Source organism: Borostomias antarcticus, assembly GCF_949987555.1.
Source record: "Borostomias antarcticus genome assembly, chromosome: 20".
Classification (NCBI taxonomy): Eukaryota; Metazoa; Chordata; class Actinopteri; order Stomiiformes; family Stomiidae; genus Borostomias; species Borostomias antarcticus.
The window spans coordinates 19186448-19208977 of NC_140253.1; the positions used below are offsets into that span (position 1 = coordinate 19186448).

Genomic DNA, 22530 nt, shown 5'->3' on the forward strand with positions numbered 1-22530 from the left:
GGGTAAGCTGATCTTTATACTATCTGTGCTGTTTACATTACATTAACGTTAGTCGTTTAGCAGAAGCTTCTTTCTAAACAAGTGACTAAGTCTAGCTAGCATAACAAACTAACAAAGGCTAGCTAGCTAACGTTAGCTAACATGCTAGTTAGCTGAGCTAGCCCTTTGTTCCTAAACTAGCCAGCGTGGGAGCTAATATTGAGCTAGGTAGCTATATTATAGAGAGAAACAGAATGAGAGAGCATGAGAGCTATGGTAGTCTGACACCTTTGTTTTTTGTTTTGGTTACAGGATGAGCAAAAAGGTGAGGATTTGCAGCTCTCCCTTGGCCCCTCCATACCAGCCAGCAAGAAGATCACTGTGCACTACAGCTTTGATTTTGCACAACAGGTGAGAATACGTTCATCCTATCATGCATTATCTAGTCTATTTAATCCACACATTCTGGTACTATTTTATCTATATGGAGTGCCAGTACTGTGGGCAATAGTTTAATGTACTTTCTTCCTTCTATTCTATTGCAGTTTTGATACTGAGAGACCTGGCATGGTTGTGGCCAGAGAACACCGTGATGCACCGGCCCCCGAGAGAAGGTCTTCTTGTGCAAGCCCCACCCGGACTGGACATGGCCAGACAGACGTATCTCTTTGACAAGATCAGAGAGTTCTGTTCTGATGAGGGACGAGACGTCACATGTCCCCCGCCAAACTCCACAGCAGCTCAGAACAAGACTGTCCGCTTGTAGATTCACTGCAGATCATCAGGACGGACAGCACTGCAGGAGAAAGGCCACAGCCTTTCCTGTTTTCCTGTTTGTATACTGAAGCGTTGCTTGTTCTCTTGCACAGACTTGCCCACACTTGCACAGACTGCATTGTTAGAATATTGAATACTGAGCTGAGTACTGTTGTTATTACCTTGAGTATTGAGCTGGGGACTGTTATTACTTTGTTGTACACTTGATCACAATGAACACTATGCACCTTGTCTATAAAACAGACAACTGACTGTACACTTTAACACTTAGACAGTTGCCTTTTTTTGTACACTTAACTACTTATGCTTGTACTTTATATTATGTATGTGACAATAAAGAACGTTAAATTTGAACTTCATCTTATATTGTTCTTAACTGCATTCACAACACAAGATTAATACTGACTCAGAGTGTGGGGTCAATAGTGAGAGAGCACCTCACTTGGCAGCCACTCTCAGGTAATACCCCAAGTTGACAGCCACTCTGACAGATAATGACAGATCGTCCAGTGGGGGAGTGGCTGGGGGAGGGGTTACCAGGCTATTGTTCACGCCCATTACCTGGCAGTCAGAGGTGTGGAAATGTTGGAGAACTTTGGAGGGAGATTTCTCAGCTAAGTTGATTTGGCAGTACTAGCATTCAAATAAGCATATCTTCTTCAAATATGTTCAGAATTCAATGTATGAGACCTCATTTGAAAGCTTACAATCTGCACTTTCATAATCTGTAAAAAACTGAAAAATGAAAATGCCTAGTTGAGGACCAAATTACCAGCGGCGGTCACAAATGTATGTCTATATGTAGCTACATGTCTGATGTTTGGAATGCTAGAGTACCTGCCACGGTGCTTGCATGTGTTTTGTTATGTGAAGTATACCAGCAGGATATTTGTACATCCTAGAGTACCTGCCACGGTGCTTGCATGTGTTTTGTTATGTGAAGTAGACCAGCAGGATATTTGTACATCCTAGAGTACCTGCCACGGTGCTTGCATGTGTTTTGTTATGTGAAGTAGACCACTTTCCCTATGTGTATGTGACCTTTAAGGAATTGCCTTAAAGTAGACCAGCAGGATATTTCTACATCCTGGGGTGCCTATCGCATGAAATACTGTGTACAGGTGTATAAGGCCTGTGATAGTATTTTAAACTGGTCTCGTCAAAAGATTTACCAAGATACGTTCAAAAGGTTAAGTCTGGTTTATTGTGAAAAACAATACGAGCGCAAGGACTTCCTGAGAAACGCAACAAAGGTGGTTTCATCAGCCGAAGTGAATTCAGCCTCTTCTAGCTGTGGCTTATATGCAGTCAAAACACAGGTAAGGTCCTTCTAGGATGTGATTGGCTAACTCATTGCACGTCATGTGAAATGGCAGGCGTGGCCAAGAGTACAGACATGTGACAAACAAAGAAAACAAAAGGTCTGAAGACGAAGGTGTGGCCCTTCTGACTTAAACAAAGAGATGAGGAAGAGCGAGGCAGAGGGGGTGTTTACAATTACAAAAGGGGGAGAGTTGAGGTGTTTACAATTACAAAGGGAGATTGAAACTAGGGGTTGCAGGGGACTTGATGAATACTTGGGGGGAGGGGATGAATTACAAGAGAAGTGAGAGGACAAAGGTTTAAGGTGTTTGGATGTAAATTCCTGGACAATCCCCCATTTGTGCCCGAACAGGTACACAAAAATAAAATATAAAATCCAAACACAGTGTAAACAGTCAGCTATGCTATACATGTGGAAAGGAAATAATCTCTCCACTAGGTGGAGCAAAAAAAAAAACAAAAAACAAAACCCCTTGTTTCAGAAATTTGACAGGAAACAAGATAAAAAAGATGACATGATTATATACTATTTATAGTCTAAGAGTGGACAACCATTCACCAAAAAACTTGATTTAACAAGGCAAAAAAAATAAATGGTTACCAGCGTAAGAAGGGCAAAAAACCTCTTGGTCAATTTAGAGGAAAACCCTAAACTTATTTATCAACTCATGTTTCAACCATTGTAACTCTTGTAAACAAATATGATATTTTTCAGATTATTTCAAAGTTCATTCACTCTTGTGAATAATCGCATGTGATGTCCTATGGAACATAGCTTCCATGTGTGCGTCTCTGAATGTTTAATGTAGGTTCCAGTGTGTGTGATTAGAGGTGCAGTCATTTCTGTTGAGATTGTCCATGTTGTCATACCACAACCACAAGAAGGAGGTGACCGGCAAGGTCAGTCTCCGATTGCTCATCAGAGGAGAGGAGAGTGTGGCGGTGACTGTCAAGGTCACTCTTGTTTACAGTGTATATCCAACAGTCATTTAGGTGACACTTCTCTTTTGGGCAATAGAGTGTCATTGGGGAATGCAAGGCGTCTTCTCTTCTAGATCGCAACTTCAATGTCGCGTTGTTTGAAATCATTTATGTTCAATGTTAGTTGCAGTGTGTGCAGGTGTGTGTGCGTGTGTGGTGCATCTTGTGAGGTCATGGCTGTGGAGTTTCTCCATGTTGCCATCATAACGATCATGAGAAGGAGGTGACCAGCAAGGTCATTTTTCCTCCGATTCCTCGTCAGAGGAGAGGACAGTTGTGGCAGCTCATGGCTTTGGCCTCTGAGCCCTCTGGTTCAGCTGCATCCTTGATCTCCTGGTGTTGGCGATCCCCTGGTGGACCGTCCTCTGCTGCTTGGACCCGTCGGCAATGGCTTGCATGGATCCACGAAGTCCTCTCAGATCGCTGTCTGCGTGGTGAGTAGAACCTGGTACGGCCCGAGCCACCTCGGCGAGTTCCAGCTCCTTCGTCTGTGGTCGTGGACCAGGACCCAATCCCCAGGAGAGATGTGATGCAGGAACCCCTCCTTAGCCTCAGGAATGGCCATCCTCACTCTGTTGAAGACATCCCTGGCATGGAGAGAGTTCAATAAAATCCATTATTACATGTTCCCATGGCCCACTTGGCCGAGGATGTGCTGACAGTTCCATTTTTGACGGTTAGGTTCCTCCCGCAACATCTACTTCTCTTCCATGTTTTCTGGCCTGTTCTCAGGCTGCTTATCTGCTCCTGGTAGTCTCTTGTCTCCCCACTGGGCAGGTCCACATAGAGCGGTCAGCCAGCGAGCTCTCGGAAGGTGAGGAGGGAGTCCCTGTCCTGGTTCAGCAGGGTGAAGGTGCGGTGGGACACCACACAGCCAGGGCGCCAGCAGCACGTACAGGCTCTTGAATTGAACCCGGTCCATCCCTGTACTGCTCCACGTAGGGTCGGCCCGGGTCGTGCTGCTGGAGGGCTCACCTCGGCGCTCCCGCTCCCCCAGTACAGGCTGATGAAGTGCTCCGTCTGTGGATCCACAGATGAGAGAGACAAACAGAGACAAAACAGAAGAGCAAAAGGAGAGTCCTCTGGTCTGGTCTCCCTGTTCCCCTCTTTGGTCAGGAACGGTTATTCAAAGTCTGTTGGAGATTCTCAGAAACATGGTTAAGCGCAAGCTCCTGCTTTGGGGAAAAAATGTTGTTATTCAGTCAGGAAAACTTAAACAGGGTGTCTGTTCAAGGGTCATTTTAGAGCCAGTCTGTAGTAACCCTACAGTGACATCAGGGGCAGTGTTAGAATGACTTCAACACGCCCAGTCCCCAGTCATGATCAAGGCAATTGGATTTGGCTCTAGAATTTCTCTCGCGATTTTATGAAAATAAAATAAAATAACCACATTCTCGTCTCAACAAAACAACACCCCCTAAGGGTGAAAGCAAAAATTTCCTGAAGTCAGGATAAAAATTAGAGATGGGGCAAAGAAAATGACATTAAAATGAACTGGCTTCATTTACAATTAACTAATCAAAAACTCCATCAAAGCTTCATTTGTATAGCTAAAACCTCCCTCTTCTGCATTTGAGGACAGAGTATTTGGGCACTGCTTCGGACAAAAATGGTCTCTTTCCTGTTTCATACTTATCTGTCGCTCACAGTGAGTCGGTGACATGGCGTTGGCCTTGCATCTCACGAACCCCAGATCGCCCATCTGTAGGGAAACAGGCCAGTAACCTCCATCTCCACCTCCGGTCCTGTGCCCGTCTCCTGGTTCGGCATTCACCCATCACTCCCGGAACGACAGTTGTCTGTAAAAACACTCAGAAAAAACACTCAGGCCCGATGAATGTGCCTCAAACTATAAACATGAGATATTTAACATAACCATTTAAAAATATATAATTGGGTTATGAGATGCTGCATTCAGATTAAGACACTGGCAACCCTTATCTATTCCCCCCACTATTATGCACCAACCTTATGTCTTAAGCTACATATCAGAAAGAGAGACAAAACAAACAACAGTTAAACAGACGAACAGCAGGTCCAAGCAGTCCCCAGGAAGGCATGAACCAGGCTCCTCAAAGACCTGCCGCCCAGGGTCCATAGCACCTGAAAAATAAGACTCAAACACAGACTGGGTTCAATAGCAGAAGGGAAGGCCTAAAGCCAACTCCTCAAAAAACACATCATCATTATATGAATGAAAATCATACAGTAGAATGCATAAACGAACAGCTTATGGCCATTCATTGACTATTGAAACAAACTCCTGAATCAAACACACATTCAAAACCCTGTCAGACTTTTGAGTTCGCACCAATACCTAAAAGATCCGCTCAGAAACATTAACAACTTAAGACTCAAAGGCTCTACATCTATTTCATCCTGTTTATTTACCTTAAAAATTATATATATATCTCTATCTTGGCTAGTTAAAATTTCCCTTGTGAGTTGTTCAAGGGAACTCCAGCAGGTGGCGCTCGACCCCAAATCGGAGGCTCTTCCCTTTCATTCAGCTTGCAATAACTGTGACACTGTTCAATCCAGTGACCATATTGACCACAATGAAAACATGCCTCATCTTTCCCACTCTGTCTGTACCTGTGAACATGCTTAGACCTACTGCTACGTTGCCTATTCTCCCTTTGTCGCCGTCCCCGTTTTTGTTTCAGACCTGCACCTTTATTTTGAATGTCTAATTGTCTCAATTGAGCAGCCTGAAGTCTAGCGGCACCATCCTTGACTTTTTTCAAATTCCGTTGTTCAATGTAATGTCGGAGGCGTTCGGAATACCGGAAATGATCAACAACTTCCCCGAGAGAAGTTGATTCCCAGGTGTGGCATATCATCCTCACTTGGTCAGACAAAGAGGAGAGAGAGTTATTCATTAACTGTTGTTTCAAAATCTTTTTATAATCGGCGTTCGCTTTGTCCATGCCACTGTGTGACGCGAAGACTGATTCCAGTCTTTCCCAAAATTTCTCGAACTGCTCATCGGAATTTTGTTTACAATATGTGATACGGTCCCAATCCATCTTTTTAGGGAATCGAGTTTTGATTCTGTTCAACAGCGCAGCGTTTTGTGCAGTAAAATCGACATGAGAAAAAGGCAACGTTATATCAAACGGGTCTTTTACTTCGATCCATTTTAACCCAAGTACTTGTCGCATGATCATGGCGATTTCCTCGGCGTGAGGCTCATACATTTGAACTAAACTGTTAAAAAGATTCTCGAACTCGTTCATGTCTTTGGTTGGATCGGGCAAGGTTTTAGCTATATTACGCAGTTCATCAGAGCGCCAGGGTCTATAAACCGTAATCTCTGGAGTCCAGGCCGCATAACCAGCAGCATAATTTATTTGTGAAGGGCGAGGAACAGGGTTTGGGCAGCGTATCAGAGGCGCTTGTATTTGCGGTCCCTCCAGACTATCTCTAGCCATTTGCAGTTGTTCCAAATTAAACTTAGCCTCAGATATGGCTTTAGCCAATTCTTTCTTCCTGTCCTGCTTTTGCTCGGACGAATACCTCGTAGAAAGGGGCGCTCTTAACTCGTATTGTAGAGGGGAGAGAGAAGGGGCGTGGCTAAATGCGGGAGCAGCAACAGCCTGGTTGGGTGCTATAGAATTAACAGGCTTTTCCCTTAACCTAATCATCTCAACCACCTTTAGCTGAGCCCGAATCTTAGAATTTAACACTAAAATGTCAGATGGGGATGTAAGGAATCGAAAATGCTTTAGCGCATAACGAAATCTGCCAACAAACGCTTGCAGAATAATGCTTCAGCGCAACAATCTCATCAGGCTAGACGTTTAGCAGTAGAATCCTGTTACATCCTCTAGCCATATGTTAGTAGCCGGTTTTACAGGGACACCTAGTGGTGTTCCCAAAATGTTGCATGTATGACCCGGAAGTTGTCTTTGGCAGCGCGGGGAAATTTAAAGAAACAAATCCCTAATAACCACGACGCAGCCTAAAAACCCCAAAACAGCAATGAAAGGAAACCTTATAGTTAAACTCACGGCGGGAAAGAATACAATTTCGAAAGAAACAAAGACACATTCAATTCGCTTAGTACTCACCCAGTCAGGAAGTTCTTTGTTCTCCTCTGGCTCAATGGCGGATCACCGGGACATTTGTTTTCCGGCGTCTCCTAGACAACCAGCTAGCCTACTGGAATCTAGCAGTCACGAATTTTAACAGTCTAAAAAGTGTACAAAAATACTTACAATACTTTTTACCTGGATCCATGGCGCGCGTAACAAACAATACAAATCAAGAGCCGAGGCTCAAACAGAGAACACATAAGACACATAAGACGAAACAAAGCGCTCACGTTTACAACAAGCATGCCCGGCTGCACCAGCAACTTGGTCAAGGCTAAACCGGATGTCTAGATCCTACCAAATACTGTACAGCCACTTGGTCAAAGCTAACGCTCGTTAGGTTTACCAAGTCACCCGGGAACAAAGGGACAAACGCTTCTACCAGAAACGCGGATTGCAAAACTCTCAATCACGCCCTGTAGCTATATCTCGTTGGTAATCGTTCTTCAACGAAACATCAACAATCACTTCGAAGCTAGTTGGCAATCGTGCTAACACGAACATCAACAACCGGGGCTCAAGCTAGTTGGTATCGTTCTGAAACGAAACATCAACAATGAGGCTTAAGCTAGTTGGTATCGTTCTGAAACGAAACATCAACAATGCTCGCCCTACCCTCGGTATGACTAAATACCCACGCTGGGGTTCCTGTTTTCAACACTCCAGACCAACACAACTGAACCAAATCAAGGCAAATACAACTCAGAACCATAAGAGGGTTCGTTTAAACGTACCTGTGAGCCTCAAGAAGCCAGTGGAAGAACTGAGGAAATAATCTCGGCGTGCGCTCTGGCGCAAGAGAGAAAATTGATTTTCCAACGCCCACTATGGACCGACACGTCTGTCGATCAGTTCATCCACTGGAATCCCGAAGCAACACGCAGGCAGTCCTCCCATTACCATTCCCGTTCGCCAACTGTGATAGTATTTTAAACTGGTCTAGTCAAAAGATTTACCAAGATACGTTCAAAAGGTTAAAGGACTATGCTCGTTTTTGACAACCTGGACCTTATTTACGACATATTATAAGAAGTTTGACTCACCCAGATCACTTTTGTGTTGTTCGGAGGCAGGTAGAAGAAATTTAAAATCCAGCGCGAGCCAGTATATCCATGTAATGGCGGCGCACGGGGCAAAGGGAATGCAGCTTCTAAAAATCCATTTTCGGCCGCTAAACGGTTGTTTTCATCAATCACATTGCATGAATCGACAGTTGATATTCCTCTACGCGAGCCATTCTTTCGGTTTTCAAATACGTGGTCTGTAGCCACTGTAATATGATCTTTACACTGGCTATGCTCCCTCACATTCTCTGCGCTACGATCGGATTGTTGCTGACGAATGACGACGACAATATTCTCGGCACCAACTACGATCGTAGCGCAGAGAACGTGAGCCAGAGAATAGCAGGCTGCGCGCTGGCCTGTGCGCATGCGTGCTGGAGCAAGTGGGGGAGAGGCTTCTAAAGATCATATTACAGTGGCTACAGACCACGTATTTGAAAACCAACCGAAAGAATGGCTCGCGTAGAGGAATATCAACTGTCGATTCATGCAATGTGATTGATGAAAACAACCGTTTAGCGGCCGAAAATGGATTTTGAGAAACTGCATTCCCTATGCCCCGTGCGCCGCCATTACATGGATATACTGGCTCGCGCTGGATTTTAAATTTCTTCTACCTGCCTCCGAACAACACAAAAGTGATCTGGGTGAGTCAAACTTCTTATAATATGTCGTAAATAAGGTCCAGGTTGTCAAAAACGAGCATAGTCCTTTAAGTCTGGTTTATTGTGAAAAACAATACGAGCGCAAGGACTTCCTGAGAAACGCAACAAAGGTGGTTTCATCAGCCGAAGTGAATTCAGCCTCTTCTAGCTGTGGCTTATATGCAGTCAAAACACAGGTAAGGTCCTTCTAGGATGTGATTGGCTAACTCATTGCACGTCATGTGAAATGGCAGGCGTGGCCAAGAGTACAGACATGTGACAAACAAAGAAAACAAAAGGTCTGAAGACGAAGGTGTGGCCCTTCTGACTTAAACAAAGAGATGAGGAAGAGCGAGGCAGAGGGGGTGTTTACAATTACAAAAGGGGGAGAGTTGAGGTGTTTACAATTACAAAGGGAGATTGAAACTAGGGGTTGCAGGGGACTTGATGAATACTTGGGGGGAGGTGATGAATTACAAGAGAAGTGAGAGGACAAAGGTTTAAGGTGTTTGGATGTAAATTCCTGGACAGGCCCTTGAGATTTTCTTAAGGAAGACCAGCAGGGTTATCACCCTGGGGTTGCCCGCCCACGCGAGAGATCGGTGGGGGGTAGTTCACTTCTAAGGTCTGCAGCCCTTGAGAAGGCCCCCGTGAACGACCGGGGTTTTGGATGGGTGTGATGTATGTGTATAGTCGCACATGGATTCTAGATGTACATGATATATAGTCTAGGGAAGTGTGTGATGTATGTGCATTGTCGCCCAGGAAAGCGGTTTGGTTAGGTCACTGTGATAAAATCATACTGTGTGAACCAAGACCCTATCTGCTCCAGCGGAGTGCTGGAGCCGTTATTTCTCACTCCCGACTCAGCCTCTCCCTTACACAGCCAGAGCCAAACTACAGTCAGCCAGTCGCTTGACTATCAGTGAGAGCAGAGTAGGCTTAGCGAGGAGAGTCGGAGCAGGAGATAGAACACCGTCGATGACGGTCCGATTTATGCTTATTGCAGGGTATGGATTCTGGATGTACATATATATATGCACAGTCTAGGGAAGCGGTTTGGTTAGGTCACTGTAATAAAATCATACTGTGTGAACCAAGACCTTATCTGCTCCAGCGGAGTGCTGGAGCCGTTATTTCTCACTCCCGACTCAGCCCCTCCCTTACACAGTCACAGAGCTAAACTACAGTCAGCCAGTCGCTTGACTATCAGTGAGAGCAGAGTAGGCTTAGCGAGGAGAGTCGGAGGAGGAGATAGAACACCGTCGATGACGGTCCGATTTATGCTTATTGCTGGGTATGGAAACTAGATGTGTATGTATGTGTGCATAGGCCTGTGCGTATGTATATATAGTCTAGGGTGGCCTATTTGGTTACGCGCTGGTTTAAAACACGCCGTATTTTGATACATTCTCTCTTCGCCTCAGCAGAGTTGGCCAAACGCCCAGTAGCCTACACACGACTCAGCCCCTCCCCTACAGCACAACAGAGCTAAACGACAGTCAGCCAGTCGCTTGACTATCAGTGAGAGCAGAGTAAGCTTAGGAGAGGCGATGTGTCTCAGGTCCGCAATAGGGCCACGGTCTGACACAAACTATATACAAGGAAGGGCCGCCCCCGAGCGGGAGGTGGACCCGGGTGAGCAGCCAGATCCAGGCTCCAGTGACGAGGGAGAGGATGTTCCGCCCCCTCTTGTGTCACGAGATAGAGGAAGAACTCGGCTTACTAGACAGACGCTAGAGCGCATGTGTAAGAAGCCATCACAGGCTGCTTCTAACTTGCGCCCCCTGAGGATGGGAGGTGACACTACTAGCACACGGGGGATACACTCTTATGTCCCAGCTAAACCACAATACTTAGAGCGTTGGTCAGCTATTATTAAACACCCACGTGAGGTGGGCATGGTGACTTGGGACGAGATAGACCGTTTGAGAGGGTTTTATCAGTTACACCCATATGACGCAGTAGCCATGATGTGTCCTAGTCTGTCAATAATGGAGCGTGATGTGTTGAGAGCCGGAGTCGACGCAAACCTAGGGTCCCGGGGCGACAACGTCAAGGCCGCGTGGGACGCAATTAGAACATGGATAAGAGAGGAAGCAACAGTCGACATCGACTGGTCTAAAATTAGCCGCTGCCAGCAAAAGGCTTCAGAGGCGTTTGCCGATTTCGAACTCAGATGGAGACAGGTGTTCCTGAGACACAGCGGGTTGCCTGATGTGGACGATGGCAACATAGCAAATAGCAGTCACCCACAGATTAGTGACACGCTTGTTAAAGCCATAACAGACAGGTTAGGAGATGCTTTGGTAATCAGTTTACCAGACTTTAAAACAACGGCCTATGGGGAGCTAGTGGAGCACCTCACAGCCCTGGACAAAAATATGGGTGTGCGAACCCGGTCTATGGCCGCAACTAAGCAGCCAGAGGAGCCAAAGGTAGAGAGAAAGGTTAAGAGAGTGGAGTCAAGGCCCAAGGGGGGTTTTAACAAAACCAGAGACCGTTGTAATTACTGTGGGGTCAGGGGTCACTGGGCTGTAGAATGCCACAAGAAAAAGAGGGCAGAGGGATGGACTCCGCAATCAGCGGCTCAACCTGCATACGCGGGTGGTCGTGACCCTCCTGCCTATACTCCGACACAGGCTCCGGTCATTTTTTTCCCCATTTTTAGTTGAGCCGTCGCTCCGCGTCCTTGAGGCGGCCCTGATACAGACTGATGGCGGCCTGTACATCAGGGGGTCCTTGAATGGGAGGAGACAACTTGACTTCCTCTTTGATACGGGGGCGGCGGCCACTGTCGTTCCTCCTCAATGCCTATCAGGAACTGACATTAAACTAACTAAACAGGAAGTGTGCATGCATGGGGCAGGGGGAGAGCCGATATGGGTGAAGGGAACTAGGCCATTCTTGCTGGAATTGGGACCTGTATCTCTCACCACTTCTCTTTGGGTGGGGGATGTAAATGAAGCCCTATTGGGCCTTGATGTGCTGACACAAATTAATTCATCCCTTCAGTTTCAACAAGGGAAAGTCAGATGGAATCTAAACCAGGTAACAAAACCTGATCTAGCCAATTTGCCAATCTGGGCAAAAGACAAAAATGATTGTGGGTTTCTGAAAATGGAAACGGTCACCTTCACAGGTAGGCCTCCTCCATGTACTCGCCAGTATCCACTCTCCCCACGCGCGATTGAGGGGATTAAGCCCCTCCTTAAAATCTTTGAGGAGAGAGGAGTCCTGAAAAAGACTCACAGCGCCAGCAACAGTCCAGCATGGCCTGTGTTGAAACCTTCAGGTGAATGGCGTCTCTGTGTGGACTACAGAGTCGCCAATGAGTATGTGGATAAGATAGCGCCCCTGGTGGCAGACCCGTCCACCATTTTCAGTGCACTGAAACTCGAACACAAGTGGTTCTCAGTCATAGATATGACGCAGGGTTTCTACAGTGTTCCTCTTGCAGAGGAGGTGCAACCTTGGACTGCTTTCACTATTGATGGAGATCAATATCAGTTCACCCGAACACCAATGGGGTTGCACAACTCTCCGACTATCTATCATCAAGCTTTGCGTGATCATCTGCGCAAAATGTCTCCCATCTCTTCCACAGTCCTTCAATATGTGGATGATATTCTCTTGGCCAGTGCGACTGAGTCAGAGCACGAACAAGACCTCAAGGTCCTGCTGACACATCTTTATGAGCAGGGCGACAAGGCCAGTCTGGGGAAAGCTCAGATTATGCAGGAACAGGTCATTTATTTAGGGCAGAGAATATCACAAGCAGCAGAACAGACATAGAGATACCATAGAGATAACACAGAGACATAGACACAGAGATACCATACTAGCCCATTTGTCCTCAGCTCAACCTGCACCCCCGTATCAGATTGATACTGTCACTGACCACAAGGTGATGCAGTTAGAGACTGAGAGGGGGGGAGGTGTGGACTTGGATGGAGAATGGGGCAGATATGAACTCAGACGAGTATGGCGACAAGGTCAGAAATTGGTTGCACCACAACGGTTGCTCCCTTATCTGGCAACACAGATTCACTTCACTGTTCTTATCATCCTCAGAGCAGTGGACTCAGACTGAAAGGATGAACCGTGTCATCAAAGAGAGACTCACCAAATACCACCAAGAAAAGGTGGCTTGGCCCGATGCGTTGAGTCTTGTGCTCTGCTCCATTCGAGCAACACACAATCGGGAAACTGGACTTAGTCCGTTTGAGGTCATCTGTGGGAGGCCCCCGGAGCCATCGACCTTAGAAAAGCGGATGTACATCTCACTAGTGACACTTTGATGATGTACTGCGAGGAGTTGAGCAAGGCTGTGGCCAAGGCTCACAAACAGGTACTGGCAGCCTGGAGCGAAATCCCCGAGGGGGGACATGCTCTTATCCCAGGCCAGTATGTCATGATAAAGAAGTTTCAGGGGGAGACTTTAGAGGCAAAGTGGGATGGACCTTATCAGGTTGTGCTCATCACCGACGCAGCAGTAAAGGTAAAAGGGAAACCCAACTGGATTCATGCCAGTCAATGCAAGGTGGTTGCACCACCAGAGACAGAGTAGACTGAGTACACCTCAAAGCGAACACACCCTTGTAGTACTGCATCAGATAAATTGAAGAGCCAACCACTCCAGACTTAAAAACATCGGGTAGAATAGCGTTCAGGCTTAGCACCCCAAAACTAGGGACAGCCGTAGCAGCTGTTGTTCGAGCAGAGTCCTTGAGCTAAAGAACCATACGTCTAGTGATGGGGGCCGACTCGGGATGAAGACGACAACTTAGAGAATAACGACGTAATGCTCTATACCTGTGCCCACTGCTCGGATGACTGTAGCGCTGCTAAAGGGACAGGAGAATGGGTGTTAAGACCGCAGGCAGGCTTAGAACGGACCTTCTCGGAGGGTCACAGTCTGGAGTGGAGAGGGGGGTTTTTCTAGAAATTAGTTATGCTAAAATTGAGAATTTTGTGAAACCATAATCTCTAGGTCTGGTCTGAATGAGAGAGTGAGTGAGAGATATATGCTGTTACAAACTGAGTTTTGGAATACATGATACTGTCGCCGTTTCTTGTGTTTTCCTGTGTTCACAGGTGGAGTTGGAGAGAAGCAGACCGCGGGTGCTGGAGCAAAAGGGAAGACAACACCATCGCGGGCGGAGCCACAGTCACGTGGACACTTGAACTTCCACACCACACCCCATATATCATAACCGTTTCCTCCTACATTTATAGCTTGCTGGTCGGGGACAGGACGTCAATGCCAGCAATTGTGAAGTGTATGAGTTGTAGTTACACGGTGAATAAAACTCCACAGGTTACAATCGAGGTATACTCATTAAAATTGAAACAGAAGTGCGGTAGGACTGTGAAGCTGATTAATCAGTGGACAGGGAAAGCTACTAGCCAATTTGAATATAGGGACGTGTATTTTGTCAAAAAGGTTATTTATTTCTGGGTCGGGGCCACTCAGATCTGGAGTAATTTTCCTTTCACAGCAGAGATACACACAGCAATTAAAGATCATCTCTCAGGGAGAAGACACTTTGATTTCGAACTAACAGACTAGGTTTCAGGTTGCTATGATGAAGGGTTTGTGTTTTATCATCCTGTGGCTCTCCGTGGTTGGACTCACACAGTCAGCCGTGGAGAACCTTGCTTTGAAGTGGGCTTATGAGGTAGCTACGTCAGTGAGGAATGTTTCATCATGTTTTGTGTGTATGCAGATCCCAGACTCCCAAGCGAGTGGGGTGCCTCAGATGGCACACCCCTTTAACTTTACCCTAATGCGACGATTCATCCACCGTCTCAGGCTATTGTCAGATGCAGAGCTGGAGAGAGGTATTGCTCAGTTAATGGTGTTGGATTCCTCTGTTGAGAGTTTTCCAGAATACGAGGAGTTAGGACCACAAAAGTGGGCTCAGATCAGTTCACCAGTGCCGCTCCCGCAAAGGACGCAAGGTTATTTCTGTCTGCAGAGAGAGGGAGGAGCCGTGATCGTAGGGCACAGCCAGTGTCTACATACTAGGCTTTGTACTGCTCCGAAATGTGGGAGATGGATTTTGCGCACTTTAGAGGGCGTTTACTGGGTCTGTGGGGAGACGGCCTATTCGGTTTTACCAAGAAATTGGACGGGTTCCTGTTTCCTGGGGTTTACCTTGCCAGGGGTGGTTATTCACCGAGATTGGGAGTCAGCGTTGGCAGTACATGTTAAAGGGTGGGTCGGGGAAAGACCGATTCAACATTCAGACACCCGCCGTACTAGGAGAGAGGTTAAGGCGGGGTTTGTGGACGGCCTACTTTCGCAACATGGAGTGTGGGAGGATATTTTGCTTTTCTTTGCGCCGAGTGTGGGGGTCGAACTATTAGTGACGGACATTGAGAAACTTGCAGTGGCATTCGGAACGTTGGCCAACAGAACAACCAAGGCTTTGGGTTTGATTAATGAGGAGATGTCTGGTATGCGGAAGGCAGTGATTGAGAATCGTATGGGATTGGATTTGATATTTGCACAGGCAGGGGGCCTATGTAAGAAGTTAAATCGTACATGTTGTTTCACCATCGCAGATAATCGTATTCCGTTGCAGAATCAGATTGAACAGATCAGAGACATGACTAATTCTCTGCACATCAGCGAGGTGTCCCATTTCACAGATTTGTTTGGTTGGTTGCATGGCAATCCGCTCATATCTTTCTTATTGCAGCTAGCGGCACCGTTTGTTGTGGCTGTGGTAATGATAGCGACCCTTGTTTATGCATCTCGTTTTCTTCTCAGCAGGGCATGTTCTACCGCGACGTCACATTCGTCCGCCCGTAGACCAATGATGAGAGGCCCATTACCGACAGGGGTTATGTAATAATGTGTAAGGAGTACCTGTATGAATGTCAGATTCATACATGAAGTTACCTGAGAGGTAGTTCCTTTTTTCTTTGAAAATTGTAATCCTACTAGAGGAAAACATGTTGTATTAAGTGTTTAATCCTTCACTGTTTATCTTAAGCACATTTTTCTGTTCAGTTATTCTTTTTCTTTCTGCATAATGGCTGTTCAGGTTTAGGTTTTGGATGACAACATTTCTCTTGATCATTATGATTCTGCGTGTTCACGTATACTCTTAGGGGGGATTGTTGAATATTGTTGATTTTCAGAGAAATGCCTTTTAATATGATCCTGTTAGCTATTTCCTAATTATGATGATTGACCTCTGAGTATGGCTGTCGGTTTGAGTTTTCGGTAAGAAGTGTCCCTCTTCCATAGACTTATGAGATAAAGACATCCCATGTTTGGTACACTCTGGGCCAAACACCATTGTTGTGGTTAGAGATAAAGGCCTGGGCGCCGAGGCGGCGTAGGTTAACGTGACAAAACAAGGCCACAGAAGAGACCAGAGAAACAGTCTTATCGGAGAAGAGACGAGGGAGGGGGAACACTCAAACCACATAAGAACGTTGCAACGAGACCAATGCTTTGATTTGGGTTCAGACAGCATACAGAGAGGTCAACTGTCCATTAGGCATGCCATCGTCTTTTGTATGTAAACCTTCTGGAATAAATCGCTTTTGCTGAGGCTCAAATCCCGTGTTGGAGAGATTCATTTGAACACCTGAGAAAGGAGTCACTGGACTGTGTGGTATATTAGAGATTGGGGGTCCGTCTTTTATCGGAAACAAAAAAACACAACGCAGAGCTAATCAAGGACAATAATAAAAGACGAAGAGATTCATCACCCCCTCGGTGAGCTTTTCGTCTTTGAAATCGAGTTTAACATGTTTTTGGATGATTTTTCACGGTGCCCACCCACATCCATTGTATGACTTAAACGGTGGTAGAGCAATTATCAGACTTTCTCAAAAGTGCTAGTTTTGTCAACTTTTTGATCTGAACCATTATGTATGATCATAAGTAACATTAAAACAGGGCTAAACATGATTTCCCCTTTACTACTCCTTTAACGAGTTGATAGCCACTGTCGTGGTACCGTTTATCCGTGATTACGGTTGTTTGGTTTACTCAAGCGAGATAGTGATGTGGGATGTGTGAACTAGCTTCATAGTACATGGCCCAGCTCTCATCTAAGGGGGTTTTATTCTTAAGACAACAGGGTCTCACCCTCACTGGGTTTCTAATGAATAACCTTAAACGGCAATTGAGTAGATTCGTAGCCTCTAACCACATACCTCCCCCACTTCCCCCCCAGACTGCACCCCCCCTGCGACCTGAAAGGTTGGATACAAATCTGAAACCACACCGGTTAACTGAGGCTCTACTCATTGTGAGATGTCTGTTGGTGTGGATGCTACATTATATTTAACAGTAAGTATACTTTTACTGTAGGGACATCATATTTTTAGTCTCTTTTAGAGTCGCACATCTCTCTGGGAGAGTAAAGTGACAATAGAACTTTAACTTTAAATGCAAACTTTACTTTATTAAACAATTGATTATCAGGGCAATACGCAAAAAATAATAGATGAATCATAATAGTAATAAATGAATAGCAATAAGTAAATAAAATCATAGAGATGTAACCTTGGTCAGAGAGAGAGGATCACCCAAATAGGCCTCATGGCTCAGCCTGCTCTTTCTTGTCAGCTGAACTTAATTACAGCAGATCTCTACATTCACTCCAGCACGGACCTAAAGGCTTCTTTTCTGAGTCGTCGCCCTTTCGGTCCAGATCGGAGCATTCATTGTCCATTGTCTCTTTTGCGTAGAATGAAGAGATTGATAAATTTCTACAGTTTAGGCTGGGGGACTCTGGTTCCAGATCTCCTCCTGGGTGGCAGGCCATAGCCCCCGGTTGGAGAATCCCCAGGAGCATTGTTGCTTTTATACTCTTTCTCTCATCTCTCTCCCCCCATCACATCAGCCATTACATCAATTTCAACCAATCAAAGCAATCACTCCTTCCTCTATCACAGTCATCAGTCAATCACATGCTCCCCAATTCCTCGTGACACATATTTCCTCTCTGAGATCTTTACAGGAAACAAAGATCTAAAACAATCATCATGACTAAGGGTCTTCTTGATCTTGAACAGGCATGCTGAGGCTTGTCCCTGCTTTAATCAGTGTAACAAGTTGTGAAATACAAATTATATTATGATTCGTGTCTAAACCTCACTTCTAAACATGTATAGATCATTAGTACTAAAATCACTGTTAACACAGATAACATAATTAACTGGGCACATAAGCTAGCATTATGAATAATTACTAAAGAGATGAGAGAAGGTCAGGGTCAGAAGGGTGGAGACAGTAGAACATCATTTCTTATCTAAAACATCTATTTCTCGTTATTTATCCAGTCAGGAAAGAATTTAGTTGTAAATCAGCACATTCGGTCTGAGTACAGAGACAGGATTGTTTAGTAAACATTTTACAGTAAACATTCAACAGACACTAAAATGTAGAAATACAGTGGAAAAGCAAAAACAAACTACGATTAAATCTTCAACAATACTCCTCTGGTGTGTTACAGTAGGCTGTCTGTAGGTTGTGTGTGTGTGTGTGTGTGTGTGTGTGTGTGTGTGTGCGTGTGTGTGTGTGTGTGTGTGTGTGTGTGTGTGTGTGTGTGTGCGTGTGTGTGTGTGTGTGTGTGTGTGTGTGTGTGTGTGTGTGGTGTTGATTATACTGAAACATGCCATCATGTTCCCCAGTTGTGGTTGAACAGGAGTGTGACTTCCTGAAGACTCATGCGTTCCTCCAGGACACATGAGGCTATTCTACCTGACAAAGGGACACCGAAGAGCCATCATACACAACCCTAAACCCTGGATAGAGGGGCTCAGTGAATGGGGTGGTGAATGTGTATAGGTGGGTCAGTGTGTCAGAGGAGACTGTGTAGAAGGACAGAGTGCCGGCCGGCCAGTCCAGATACACTCCTACTCTGCTGGAGCCGGAGGGGTGGTCAGGTATGACAGTGTACTTATTATTGTGACAGGCAGCGTAATGGTCATCATAACACTCCAGACTCCAGGACTCATCATTGTATCCAAGCACACAGTCACGACCCTCTCCTCCCCTGCTGATCCCTTTATATGTCACTGCTATACGAACTCCTCCTCCACTCCTCTCTGTCTCCCAGTAACAGCGCCCAGACAGACCCTCTCTACACAGCACCTGGTTACAGTCCTCAAATCTCTCTGGGTGGTCAGGATACGGCTGCTCCTCCTCTCTCTTATATGTCACCGTTCTGTTCTCCTCAGACAGAGAGACATATCTGTATGCTGTGTTTGGGTCCAGTGTGAGATCACAGGCATCTGATGGAGGAGACCAAGACACAACATGTTACTAATCATCATCATTACATTAGAAAGACTTGTCAATGTTTCATTCATCCAGACCTTTTTGAAAGTATATTGATCAACTTCATTAATGAATTGGTCTAAGTCTATGTGTTAATGTGTGCATGAACACACACACACACAAACACAAACTTCATTTCAGTTCATTTCAAACCTTTATTTCCACTCAGGGCCCACTGAGGGAGACCCTAATTTTCTGCGGAGCTGAGTTTACAAGAATAAAACATAAAACACACACACACACAGATAAACAAATAAACATTTGACAAAAATGCTAGGGAGGGATGAGAGATCCAATAAGAATGCTGAGATTTCTGTGACAGTTGTGGCTCACGCGGAAAAAAATCAAACACAGGCAAGGAAAGCGCACAGAAATGTTATCCAGTAGCTTTGTCCATCAGTCTAATAGATGTTTCCTTCAGGAGTATATGAGTTTGGAAATTCTAGAGAAATAGTTTAAAGATACACCGAAAAAGATGTTGGAGAACATCTTGCTTCCGTACTTTGATGTATTTGCCTGAAACGGGCTGCAAGGGCGGGACATACATTTCATTGGAATTTCATTGGAAGGTTATCGAGCGGGCGGGATAATCAACACTTGAGGCTGCAATGTAGTTGACGTTTTGATTGACAGGGTGGATGTCGTGAGATTATTGGCCTAAAATCTAAGGTACCTGGTGTCGTAATTGCACGTGACCTACCGTTTTCCAGGAAGTAAGAAATTATATACTTTGATATAAGATTACAACAAAAGTTAAATTTTTGTAAATTTTTGGCATACATCGTTGAATAGGTGAACACTATGACCAATTATGTGAACCAAAATGGGACAGAATGCTTTTTTCATTTCTGTGTGACTTTAAAGATTGTCAACTAAAATCTTATGCTATTTAGTAACTAAAACTAGACTAAAACTAAAACACTTCAGACGACTAAAATATGACAAAAACTAAAAAGCATTTCAGTCAGCGACTATAACTACAACGAAATTTGCTGTCAAAATTAACACTGAGCACCACCACCCCCGACTGTTGGTTGGTCACAGACCTGGGAAGGTGTGTTTACCGCTGTCCAAACAGCGTCTCTCCCAGTGGATATGTGAGGGCATCACCAAGTCTTATGACACTGCTGATTGCCCTCTGCCTGGGGCTGTTAGGGCGCACTACATGAGGGGCATAGCCATGTCAGTAGCCCTGTTCAGTGGAGTGTCTGTGGCGGACATTATAGCCACCGTCTCCTTTTGTCTGCTACTACCTATCGAGCTTGTCCTCTGCATCCCTGGCATTGTCTGTGCTGGACACCCTGTAGCTCAGGCGGCAGAGCAGGTCATCCAATGATCATAGGGTCAGGGGTTTGAATCCAGGCTCCTCCTGACAACATGTCGGCTTGGGCAAGACACTGAACCGCAAATTGCTCCCAATGAGCAGATTAGCACCTTGCATGGCAGCTGCCGCCATTTGTGTGTGAATGTGTGTGTGAATGGGTGAATGAGAGGCCATTGTAAAGCACTTTGGATAAAAGAGCTATATAAGTGCAGTCCATTTACCATTTAGCATTACCATTTACGTAGCTGCCGGGGGGAGGCAGTAGCATACATGACAGGTCTCTTTCTGAGATGGGACTCGTACTGGTGAGCGACGGTCCGTCTCTGTCCCTTGGTAGGGATGGGGTTGAGGCCTGGCTGGGCATGTTACTGTACATAAACACTCCCTGTACGTTCCTCCCCCCCATGTCCCCTGCCTGTCTTCAACTGGCTGAGTGTGGCGGGTTGGGCTAGTACTTGGGTCATACTAATCTACGGCGTGGTCATGTTACCTTTGAGCCCTGGCCCATGGCCTGTCAGGCCCGTTGTTTCGGGTTCAGTCAGGTGCGGTCGTGTCGCTCTGCCTATAACATTAAGGAGCAAGCCCTGTGGGGTGTCCCCCAGGAAATTTTGAGCATCAAACACTTCATTTCCTGCATTCTGGTGAATTTTTATGCATCAATTTGTGCTGGATTAGCTTGTCTGCTGCTAGTTATCTAGCCAACATGACCATTACTTTTAGTAATAAATAAATATACTTAATAGCAATACATTTATTTAGTTATTGATTGTGTCCATGTAATTTTATGTCAAAGCCTGGGAGCCACTGGAGAGGGGCTAAAGAGATGCAGCGTCTCTGGAGCCGCTTGTTGCGGACCCCTGGATTGGACTACAAAACACACTCTTCTTCTCCTCTTTCCCCTGACACAATTCAGCTGCATAGACACACACACACACACATACAAGCATACCTATCAATGAGTGGACATGAAGTGGTCCTACTCAACAAGAGTGTGTGAGTGTGTACCCATCACTATGAATATAGTTCACCAAGTGAAAGCAGCTCTTAGGTTTTTGAACAGTTGTGACAAATTGTATTGTATTTTGTATGACCCCTATGTATTAGGCCCAATTATACCATGGCCTAAGTTAATACTCTTTTCTGATTGGCCAGCAGACGTGCGTTAAAACCGTGTATACGCACACGTAGTTCGGCTAAAGTTTAATTACCGATCTAAGTTAATGCGCCGGCTTTGACAGCAACCCGAATGAGCTAATCCCCATAGCCTGCTGTACCATTGCTAGCTAGCCATGAACAAAGTGTTGAATACTGCATATTTGCTGTGCAACGCATCCATTGTCCAGTTGTCAAATCTATTTGCCAACAAACTCTTTATGATAGCCAGGCACCTCACTGTCCCTAAATCAAAAACTGTTTTTTCACTTTGTGTTATAACGTGGTGGTGCACGTTAGTGGTGTAGTAGCCAGATATGATTGTGTCGTCAGTCTAAGAGTTGCAGTAAAATAAGCCAGACGTATGGAAAACGGTCTCCGCCTTGTTTATTCATTTACAGTATATACGGCATCCAAATATATCACAGTGTGAAGAGGCAATTGCTGGATTCTAATACCCTGTTGCTTCACATAATGATATGACACAGCCCATCCTCGCAAATCAACTCACAATGAATGTAAGATACGACTGACAGTGATATACCACGACATGAAAACAATACTTTTGGAGTTGAGGACAATCTGGCTATCATACATAGTTTGTTGGCAACTAGGTTTGACAGCTGGACGATTTATATGTTGCACAGCAAATATGCAGTAGCCTACACTTCTCTCATTGCTATCTAGCAATATCAGGTAGCTACAGTCATAGATATATGGAATTAGCTAGTTTGGGTTGCTAGGCTCATTGTTTGGTTGCTAGGTTGTATCCAGGGTTGAGAGACATTGCTGAAAGAAAAGGTAACAGACACTTTCCATTTCACTTACGGTTCCAAACCCATGTTAACTATTGGATGTCATCGCTGTTCCTCCAAGA

General features: G+C 45.3%; 2 protein-coding genes across 2 annotated transcripts in view; both read right to left on the reverse strand.

Moving 5' to 3' along the window:
• The window catches only part of LOC311322627 (NACHT, LRR and PYD domains-containing protein 12-like), a gene marked incomplete at both ends in the record, with an annotated part of 209395 nt that overhangs the window by 142027 nt on the left and 44838 nt on the right, over nt 1–22530 (reverse strand). The gene's annotated exons all lie outside the window — the stretch shown is intronic.
• LOC311322331 (stonustoxin subunit beta-like) lies at nt 17794–20284 on the reverse strand (the record flags this gene model as incomplete). Its single annotated transcript, XM_084454399.1, has 3 exons — nt 17794–17847; nt 18599–19131; nt 20224–20284. The coding sequence occupies 3 exons, from the start codon at nt 20282–20284 to the stop codon at nt 17794–17796; spliced, it is 648 nt and encodes a 215-aa protein (XP_084310525.1).